Here is a 9,852-nt window from a genome sequence, read left to right on the forward strand (position 1 = left end):
TTTTGGAGTGTCTTCTCTGGAGCTGCAAGATGGAATACCGAAAGGTTTGTGATGTCGCTTATGAGGCCTCCGTTTATCCCTTATTGGGTCAACACAGAATTTAAAGTGATCAGTGAGAGACCTCTAGTTTCTTAAGGGGCCCCCGCCAGGGGCTGGTTGTCCCTATATGGTGCTGTGCTGATTTTTGTGGTCAGAGAATACGCAGTACATTAGTGTTGTCTACTGGAGTTAATCTGACAAGAACTGTTGCGAAGGAGCAAAACTTCTTAGGGCCGTGTTAACTAGGTGTGGAGTATAGAGTATTCGCCTCTCTCGCTTACGTAGAGATGATGATCAGGTTTCTGAGGCTTGTTGTTGAACTGAGGAGCACATTGAACGAAATGTGACATAGCTTACATCGTCGTCTTACATGAACGCTCCAGCCATTTTCGCAATTTCCTTCGAAGCAGAAACAAGATAACTAAAGCACAAAACTGTCACTGGGTACCTGCAGAGCAAATGTTTCTACACACGTCTTCCAGGACGCCACTATATCCTTCGTTCATTTCATGAATCTTGAAACATATTTGAAACGTTTGGATCTCGGGCAATGGCATCAGCCCCATGTCATCATCGTATATATATATATGTGTGTGTGTGTGTGTGTGTGTGTGTGTGTGTGTGTGTGTGTGTGTGTGTGTGTGTGTGTGTGTGTCGGGCAATGATTTTCGCCTTTTGGCTGCTTCCCTGAAGAGACGCAAGCCTGTGCTCTACGGTAGTGGGCAAATGTTTTTCCAGTGTCACAAGTGCGGCGTTAGTGAGCATTACAGTTTTAGTCATGGAGGAAAAGTAAGCAGACCGATCTAGCCTGGCACCGCGCGGAGAAACTGTGGTCACTAATTCCTCGAACCTTCTATGGCCGCGCCGTGGCGCTCGCGTGCCGTGGGAGGCTAGACTCCGCAGCCTCTTTCCTTGGTAATGCTCTTTTCAAGCTCTAAAGCTCTACCCGTGCGGTACATACGCACAAAGAAAATAATTCGATAAGTAAACGCTATCTTCGCAAAGTTCACTTTTCTTATTTTTTGTTTTTTTTTTACTCCTTCACATTTTCGTTCAAAACTGCACGTTCCTTCGGGATTGGCTGGGAAGAGCGTGTAAGCCTCCATACATGGGACTCGGCGCCGTGCAGAAAAACTGTGTAAAGGCGTGTGCGTGCGCAAATGGCTATCCAGTCAGCGTCGGCGACAGGACGAAGACAGAAAATGCAGGCTAGCTCGTGATACATGATTACATACATGAATGCCCTGAGACATGTGAATACACACGGACGGCGCGACGGATTCTTGTGCTGTCCATATGTGTTCCCACGTGTTTAGGGGGTCTTGTGTGTCAAGCGTCGGCCAGCTAGTAAGCAAAGGTTAGGAATATGGATGACTGGATTGTATTTCGCCACAAAAAGCCCACGAAAATTCGCAAGCAGAGGACTGCAGAAACTGCATGATTTTGTATCAGCGGTGCGCAGAGCTCAAGAGAAAGCAAAATTAAAAGATTATGCTAGATGAGTATGAATGACAGTATATGTACAACGGAAATTATTCTCACAAGTACCTAATATGTTGGAGCTGGCGTCCTTCATGACCCAAATCCAACGCCACGAAAAATCATATTCAGTCAAGTACAAAAAAAAAAAAAAGGTGACGGGACAGTTATGCAATTGTAACTTGAGTTTCAGCATCAGTGTGCGTAGAAAGTTGCGTAATGGTTCTTATAATGTAATGGTTGAAATGGTTCATCATCACATAATGTCTGTCAGTGAGCCCGGTCGTACCTTCGTAACTGACGCTGTAAAATGTCACCACTCACCCGCATCAGCGCCGCCCGGCGGCGGTAAAAGGTTCGAGCAATAGACCTGTCCCTGTTTACAAACAAATGATGTCAGATGGTATAACAGCGCCGCCAACTTGGTGGAGTGGAACTACTATAGCACAAAATCAATAAGTCACAAGAAGGTCACGTTTAGATGTAGCTTCTCATACTGTAAGATTTTGTTGCAATTCTTTACATATTACTCGTTGTATGGCCTTCTTCTGCTCCATTCTACCGGCAGCCCTTTCTAAAGATGGCTACCGGGCTCTTCCATCTTCCGGAGCCTGAAGGGCACGAGTTTCTCTCGGAGTGCACGTGGTGTCTCTATACAAAGCAAGTGCGAACTAAGTCGTAATAATAAATCACATTCCGCGCAGGATTACGACATTGACTTTCAGACGATGCAACTCTTGGGATGATGCGCAAAGCTCTGCTTGTGTCTTGCGCGTGCGCAGATCCAGCAACGCTATCCCATACGTACGCGGATGCGATAGCGTACGATATACTGAAGCGCACTATTAAAGGTAGCTGCCCTTCAACATACGCGTAGCGCCACACCGCGCAAACGTGCCAACTTCTCAACTGAACGTTGAACCCAGTGCTCCGAGGGAGGTTGCACGTCACACTACGCGCATATTCCATGGCCAATGGTCTCAATGAGAATTCTAAAGTGCCAAAGTGCGAGTGTGAGTAGTTTAAACCGCGTTCTGGTACGGACGGGGGGAATATGTGTTCCGCGTTCTGGCACACTTTTCAAGTTGCTATTAGGGCTGCTGCTACTTATAATTCGGACTGAGACTGACCCACATAATATATTTTATTCCAGACGACTTTCCTGCTTCTGGTTTGCCTCGCAACATCCGCGCTAGTAAGTGCCGGAGGTTTCCATCCCCACACACAGGGCTACCATCACCGCGTCGAGCACGCCGACGGTTCCTCTCACCAGGCCAGCTTTGTGCGCCACAACACCAATGTCGTGCCCCAGGTACACGCCTCTGGTGCCTACGTCCACTACGACCCGGGACAGGTGGTCGTTCAACGCCCAGCATTCACCACCTTCGCTGCTCAACCAGCCGTGTCCCACGTAGTAGCCCAACCAACAGCTGTCTATGCCCAGCACGCTGCGACCCAGTTCGTTAGCCGACCAGCCTTCGCTCAAACCTTCTTGTCGCAGCCTGCTTACTCTGGTCTAGTCGCCCACCAACCAGTCGCTCAAGTCGTCGCCGCTCCAGCTGTGACTCGAGTAGTCCAGCCTGCTGTCTCTCACGTTGTAGCCGCTCCAGCTGTGTCCAGCGTAGTGCAGCCAGTTGTCCGACAGACTTTCGTCTCCCAGCCTGCTTATACAAGAGTGGTCGCTCAGCAGCCCGTTGCACAGTTTGTTGCTGCTCCAGCTGTGACCAGGGTGGTGCAGCCTGCTGTCTCTCACGTTGTAGCTGCTCCAGCTGTGGCAAGAGCTGTCCAGCCAGCATACACTCAGACCTTCTTGTCCCAACCTGCTTACAGTCAGGCCTTTTTATCTCAGCCAGCTTACACAAGAGTGGTGGCCCACCAGCCCGTTGCTCAAGTTGTCGCGGCTCCTGCTGTAACTAGAGTAGTTCAGCCTGCAGTATCTCATGTAGTCTCAGCCCCAGCAGTCACTCGAGTTGTTCAGCCTGCAGTATCTCATGTAGTCTCAGCCCCAGCAGTCACTCGAGTTGTTCAGCCAGCCGTATCTCACGTGGTTGCGGCTCCCGCTGTCAGCAGTATTGTTCAGCATCATCCAACCGTAGTTGCGACCCCAGCTGTTTCGCGAGTCGTTGCACAGCCAGCTGTAACTCAAGTGTTCGCTCCAGCACCAGTTGCTCAAAGCGTAGTCGTCTCCAGGCCCGCTACCACAGTTGTCGCTCAGCCGGTAACTCAAACCGTTGTCTCTGCACCTGCCTATCAGCCCGTTTATTCTGCTGGACAAGCCTTTTACGGAGCAGCGACATACGGCCGTCCATACTCACGAGCCTTCCTCGTCAAGGGCCCATTCCTCAACACGAGACAATACTTCGATGACGCTGGCCACTTCCAGACCCATCATGCGGACTACCACCACTATGCGCACGAAACCGCTCACCCTGACCGTTTTGTTCAAACCGTGGACTACGTGAAGAAATAGACTACCTATATCTTCCACTTCTACGAGACCTAGAGGACTGGTTAGGTTAAGGCTCCCCTGTGTAGTTTAGCGTTTGGTTATGGTTGTGGTGCAGCGTTACCTTTAAGTTTTTGTTACAGCCAAGTGTTTATTTGTGTGCTGTGTGATCACATAAAATATTACGCACGATGGATCTCCTCGTACTCACTCATATACACGCCATGCAGGACGTTAAATATCTGTGGTAGGACTAATTACTAGATATTAACACGAGACAAGCCGATGATCAACGTCAGCAGGCCACCAGTCTGAACGGATGTTGGGTAACCGCCTTTAACGGAACAGATCATTGATAGACATTCTGAACAATATGCGTCGTTGTCCACCAGAGAACGTGGTCCTGTGATTATCCGCGACCGGCATATACTTAGCCATACCGAACATATCAATGTATAGTGGGAGGAATGTTGTAGCGTTTGAGTTATTGAAATTACTTATGACTGCATGGTGCGTGGTAGATATGGTTCTCGTTGAATATCACTCACTGTGGCCGCTCGTCTGGATTACGCAGAGTGGTTCAAGTCAACAACGTCGCCTTTAAGCACTAAAGATATCTTTCTTTCGCACTGACTGTTAGATACGGAACACATACTAACACTGGCACAGCGAGACGACGCTTTGTAACTTTTTGCATGCTATGGTTGACTTTGATTGAGGAAAGATGCGTTGTTAGCAACAAGTTGCATGACTCTGCGCAACGTAGTGCTCTTTGTACTATTCGATTGCGCATGCGTCCTCGCCTTACTTCTACCCAACGTGATGGGACTCTGCTTTCCCTTACAAAAAATCTTCTGCCCTTCCTATAGAAAATATACAGACTTCAAACGACTTAGTACTCAGAAAACGTGAAACAATCCAGTAGACCGTCTGTTACACCTGTCACCTTTCTAATCCCAATTGGAACACATTTTCCTATAGAAAGTCTGCGTACTATAAGCTCTGCTGTCTTCCTACAGAAATGAGAATGACTAAACAGACCCCGTATTCAGAAAGGCTTAAACCTTGGAGCAGGCTTTTTCATCTTTCTTGGTCCAGCGGATCAAGACTTCGTATGGAAAGTCTATGTAGAATAAATTTCCCCGCTTTCGATACCGTACACACTCCAAGTGACCTAGTACGCGGAAAGGCTTCACGCATACAGCAGACTAGCTGCCACCCGTCGAAGAAATGGAGCGTACCTTGCTACAGAAAGCCTGCACAACTCAATGCAGGCTTACCGCAGAAAATATGCAGTCTCTAAAGCGCCCCAGAACTCACACTGGCTCGAAGCATTCAGCTTACTTTTTTGGTCATCCATGCCTCCAGCAAGCACCCTTCTACGGGGTGTGCATGTTATTTTGCTAAAAACAACGCAGTGGGCCTTGCTATATTTTCAGGACTGCATCCGACAAGCTGTTGGTGCGAACTACCACCCAAAGTATTTATTTGCACATTGTACACAGCAGCATCATGGGGTGCCCTTGTTGAGCTTGTGAAGCATGGCACCGAGGCTTCTTTTCACCAGGTAGTCCGCGCACTTGAATGTAACGCAGGTGTGCTCTGCAATAGAAACAGCGAATGAAGATTAACGCCAGTGATCCACGGAAAGGAATTCACATCTTTTAAGCACGTATTCATGCCTACCTAACGGTTTAGACGACATAAATCGTGAACGGCTGTTTTACTGTTTACACGTTGTACGTCCCTGGTTAATATCCATATCGTACATACGGTGCGGATAAAGTGGTGTATAGGGAGGACGCTGGACAAAAAAGGCTTGCTGTGCCTAAGGACTGATTCCTAATAATTTCAGCGACCCTGTTTTTCTCCTTTTGGTTCTCGGACTCCTTTCCATGACACATTGCAGTTTTTGCACATCTCAGTGGGAGGGGCGCAACGGCCTTGGCAAAAAGTAGGTGAAAGTCGTCCTGAGCACAGTCAGCGCCCAAGATATGCCGAACACAGCCTCCATCTTGAATTGTCTGCAGCGGTTAACTATTCATTAACAAAAGTCTTATGTCGCGGGACACTTCCATGCGTCGTCATAGCATCTCGTGCGCTGTGGAGAATAATCATTGACGCGAGTTACGATGGGTTTTGGATTGAGGTATTTCACAAGTCTCTTCCCCTTGCCATAAGCGGCACTGTTATACGAACACCTCGGTGCTCCTTTTGAACGCGGACTGCCACTTTGGACAGTATACGACGGGTACGCTTTTGCTGGGAAGTGTGATGCACGGCAAAGAAGCGCATACCCAAGATAGCTGTCACACGGTTCTCGTCGAGGACAGGCCTTGGGTCCTTGTTCTTGTGGCTGTTGGCCTGTTTACCAAAAAGTGATCGGTTTTTTAGCTCTTCATCTGTAAAAAGTACACGAGTGAGAGCACGGGCAAACTTGCTGGGAGAATCCTTGTAGGATTCCTGTAGCCTTGTAAGCGTCGCGCTGGACACGTACACGCCGCTTCCCGGGTCTACCTGTCGTCAAGAAAATTAAAAGAAAATTAAACTGCATGTTCACACAGCTGTTACAGAAAGAGACTAAATAACAGGCAGACAGCGCACGCATGTTTGACATGGATTGTGCCACATCCAGTACGTCCCTAATAATTGGGCACCCACGGTCACTCCGCTTTGTGAACGACTACGCATTTTGCAGCTTTTAATGTCCTGTCCGCGTGCCCGAAGCAGAGTCGTCTTACCCGACTCAGAAAAAATAAAGCCCAGCACGACAGTGCCCGATGAAGACTGGGCCTTACCCGACCAGGACCCCGCAGGTCTGCAAAAAATGCGTACTGGAACATGATAAAAATTCACAAATACAACACCGCAGTGATTGCAATGTTTCAAGTGACTTAAGACCTAGATGTCAGCTAGGACATTCCCCGACACTGTCGAATCCTGGTGCAATGAATCGCGGTGGCAACAACGCCGACCTGACAGCCATGTGACACCTAGCCGGACATTCAACTCGTGCCGATTCTGTGACCGCAAATAATTCTTGATTCCAGCCTGCACAGGTATAGTGCTCGAATAGCTTCTACGTGCGCTTCACTGGGGCTCGACCTGGGATACCAACGCCGCTATAACGAAAACACATTTCGTCGAGATATGATACGTTCAGTTCGTTCCACTCATTCATATACAAGGTGCCCACGCTAAATGTGAACATAATTTCTAATAAAAATCGTTGTCATAGGCAACGATAAGTTCCGATAGGCTGATAAGTTCCCTGTGATGCTTGTGCAAGAAACACGTGGATCTTGCAAGGTGGCACATGTTTGCAACGCAAGTCTTCAAGCAACGACACCAGTTTCCCGCGACAGGTTGCTTAATGAGAAATGTTGTGCACATTTAGTTTCGACACCGTGCGTATGCGAAATGTAGTAGGTGTCACTGCTATATTGTAGCAGGAAGGACACAGTGAAGAAAACAAAAACAGTACGTATGCTTGTGAGCGGATATGACTAGGGCGCCCAGCTACGAATTCGTCAGCGCTCACCTGGTTCGGCTCCAGCACAGGACGTTCCTCCTGAGAAGCCTTCATCTTTCTGACAATTCGCTCGAGTGTTTTCACGGTCTTCTGGATGTCTGGGGAGTCAGAAATATGTAAAACAGTCAGCGAAAACCAGCAGATCGTGATACACTCTTGTATACCCATCATGTTTTCCAGATCCTCTATATTACGTTTCAGGTCATCATTCGCCTGCTGCAGTTGCTTTATTTGTTCTTCATGACCACAGCAGCCACTCGCCTGTGACAGGGCAGAATAGGTTTTAAAGCTAGGGCCAAGCGACGACGCAATCATTGGGATGACTCACGGAATTATGGATAGTCACACATTCATTGCCATGCAATCAGTTAATTTGTAATGCACCCATCACGATTTGCTGTTCTAAAAAAAAAATATGTGCTTTGAGCCAGTCACCTGTGACATGTTCTTGCATGCTCGTGCGGCGAGGCGGTTCCGTCTTCTCTCAAGGTTGCCTAGGTCTCCTGGAACATTGTGTGTATATGACGATGTTCAGAATCCCACACGTTTTTTCAAGGCGGCAAGTCTTGCATTTTACCGAAACAAATCGGAGCGCATGCGCCGGCAAAAATGTTTGCCTTCGTGTTAGCAATATTGCTGAACTTGATAAAGCGTGTGCCAATCTAAACTAAATTCAAGCAGGCGATCGGCAACGGTAGCTGACCGCAAAGCGATAACATGCGAAATAAGAAAACAGACATTACCCGCAGCAATCAAATGTGCCTTTGCCGGCGGCTCACCGCTCTTCCAAGTAATTTCAAAGGTGCGTCCGACGAGTGACTCCACGATTGATGGGTCATTCATTATTTCAGTTGCTGTCATCTTGCGCGTCGGGTAGACATCCCATGCTTCAGCTGTTGTCCATTTTAGCAATATGTGCGTCATTTTAAAAACTGAAGCCGTCAACGCTGTTTCAACGATTTGACGAAGTGGAAGCAACAAGGAGGATACAGTTTCTTCAGCTTTCGGCGCCAGGGCTGCGCACAAAAGGAAAGGCTGGCGGATGATACGATAAACGTGATAGCGACGGGATAAGCACATGCCGGAAGATATGTGATGAAAAAAAAACTGAGAAAAACAGATAGGCCAGGGCCAAGGCTGCGCTGGGTTGACTGTCAAAGCAGTCGCATTGACCTTGACCGCTGTTCTTCACATCCTTCCTCGCGAAGCAGTTCACTTCTTTTATTATAGCGGATTGACATTGGTTTATGCTGGTGCGTCGGCTACCTCTTTTGCTGTCGGAATAATCACGAACGGGTTCCGAGATATTTCACGCTATGAGTGTCGCAGTCTGTGACTACCGCGTCCTCCGCTGTAGAGGAGGTGCCCGGCCCGGCCTGGTTATGCCAAAAAGGTATCGACAATGGCTGTTCGATCCCAATACACTGAAACCGCGCACCACGCAGTTCAGGCATTCCAAACAGGCGTAATGTTCACGCTGAGGCTCCCGAGGATGATCGAGGTCCGGACCACGTAGCGCCATCAGACGACCCTGTGCCATCGACGTCATCTGGAAGTAGAGGCGGAAGCACGGTAGGTATCTGCAGGTATTACGTCGCCCTGGTAGAGGTAATTTTGTGTAAAATTACTAAAGATATGTCATTACAATGATGGAAGTGATGAGCCATTTGCGCCAACAGCGCCATCGTTCATGTCCTACGCAACCCTGGACCAAAATTGCAATTTGCGCCGATTCTGCGTCAAGACTGAGCTAGCGGGGTGGTACAGAGAAACGAGTGGGAACCACTTCAGTCCACACCGCTTCGACTTACGGATAATATAATAATAAAGTGAAAATAAATAAATAAATATTGACGCCAGTTCCCCGTCGCCTGCAATGCAATGACCGTGGCTGACACGCATTATCACGGCACGAGGTAAACCATGTCTGCAGTCTACATACTAGTCTGAGCCAGTCTGCATACTACGATTTCCCCGCACTTTCCGCGACACAATGTGCAATTATCTTCCTCCCGTTATTGGAAAGCTGTTGTTGTAAAGAGCGTCGTCGGTGGCTTGGCTGGCCACCACGTATGCCTTCCAACCCCAAGGTCGCGGGTTCGAAGCTGTTCGAAGTTCGAATTAATCCACAGTCCAACCGCTGTGGCGTTCCTCATGATCATAGTTGACCTGCGACGCAAATCCTGAATTATTTTTATTATCTTGCCGGAAAAAGCTCTGCTGTCCTAAAGCGGTGCCGAATATAGAACAAACGTGTGTCAAATGTAAGGCTTGATAGTTTGACTCCTCCTTTATATCGATCAACGTCGCGTTTGAGGGTAAAATAAACTAATCATGGCACCCCTGTGGGGTTCCG

At 48.3% G+C, this 9,852-nt stretch overlaps 2 protein-coding genes across 4 annotated transcripts; one reads left to right on the forward strand and one right to left on the reverse strand.

Annotated features, from left to right (window-relative positions):
- On the forward strand, positions 1–4,160 carry LOC135390080 (calphotin-like). The gene is made up of 2 exons (XM_064620090.1): positions 1–44; positions 2,672–4,160. The coding sequence occupies exons 1-2, from the start codon at positions 30–32 to the stop codon at positions 3,986–3,988; spliced, it is 1,332 nt and encodes a 443-aa protein (XP_064476160.1). The 5' UTR covers positions 1–29; the 3' UTR covers positions 3,989–4,160.
- A 1,262-nt stretch (positions 4,161–5,422) lies between these two features.
- Positions 5,423–8,770, reverse strand: LOC135390081 (uncharacterized). Of its 3 annotated transcripts, XM_064620093.1 has the most exons (6): positions 8,240–8,770; positions 7,932–7,999; positions 7,661–7,757; positions 7,506–7,594; positions 6,262–6,481; positions 5,423–5,566 (listed from the first exon to the last, which is right to left on the reverse strand). In XM_064620093.1, the coding sequence occupies exons 1-6, from the start codon at positions 8,574–8,576 to the stop codon at positions 5,475–5,477; spliced, it is 903 nt and encodes a 300-aa protein (XP_064476163.1). In that variant the 5' UTR covers positions 8,577–8,770; the 3' UTR covers positions 5,423–5,474. The 3 variants fall into 3 exon arrangements, with proteins under 3 accessions (XP_064476163.1, XP_064476162.1, XP_064476161.1); XM_064620092.1 differs by having other exon boundaries at positions 6,271–6,481; positions 7,506–7,757; XM_064620091.1 differs by having other exon boundaries at positions 7,506–7,757.
- Between the last annotated feature and the right edge of the window lie 1,082 nt (positions 8,771–9,852).

The sequence above is a fragment of the Ornithodoros turicata genome, chromosome 3, assembly GCF_037126465.1.
Source record: "Ornithodoros turicata isolate Travis chromosome 3, ASM3712646v1, whole genome shotgun sequence".
In the NCBI taxonomy this organism is placed as follows: Eukaryota; Metazoa; Arthropoda; class Arachnida; order Ixodida; family Argasidae; genus Ornithodoros; species Ornithodoros turicata.

What these genes read in the sequence shown, in the direction of transcription:
- LOC135390081 (XM_064620091.1), bottom strand. Translation starts at nt 8,576, where the DNA reads ATGTGCTTATCCCGTCGCTATCACGTTTATCGTATCATCCGCCAGCCT. An exon ending in GGCACATTTGATTGCTGCGG is followed by an intron (nt 8,000 to 8,239) that starts GTAATGTCTGTT and finishes ACAATGTTCCAG; the next exon opens with GAGACCTAGGCAACCTTGAG. An exon ending in CTGTGCTGGAGCCGAACCAG is followed by an intron (nt 6,482 to 7,505) that starts GTGAGCGCTGAC and finishes TCTTGACGACAG; the next exon opens with GTAGACCCGGGAAGCGGCGT.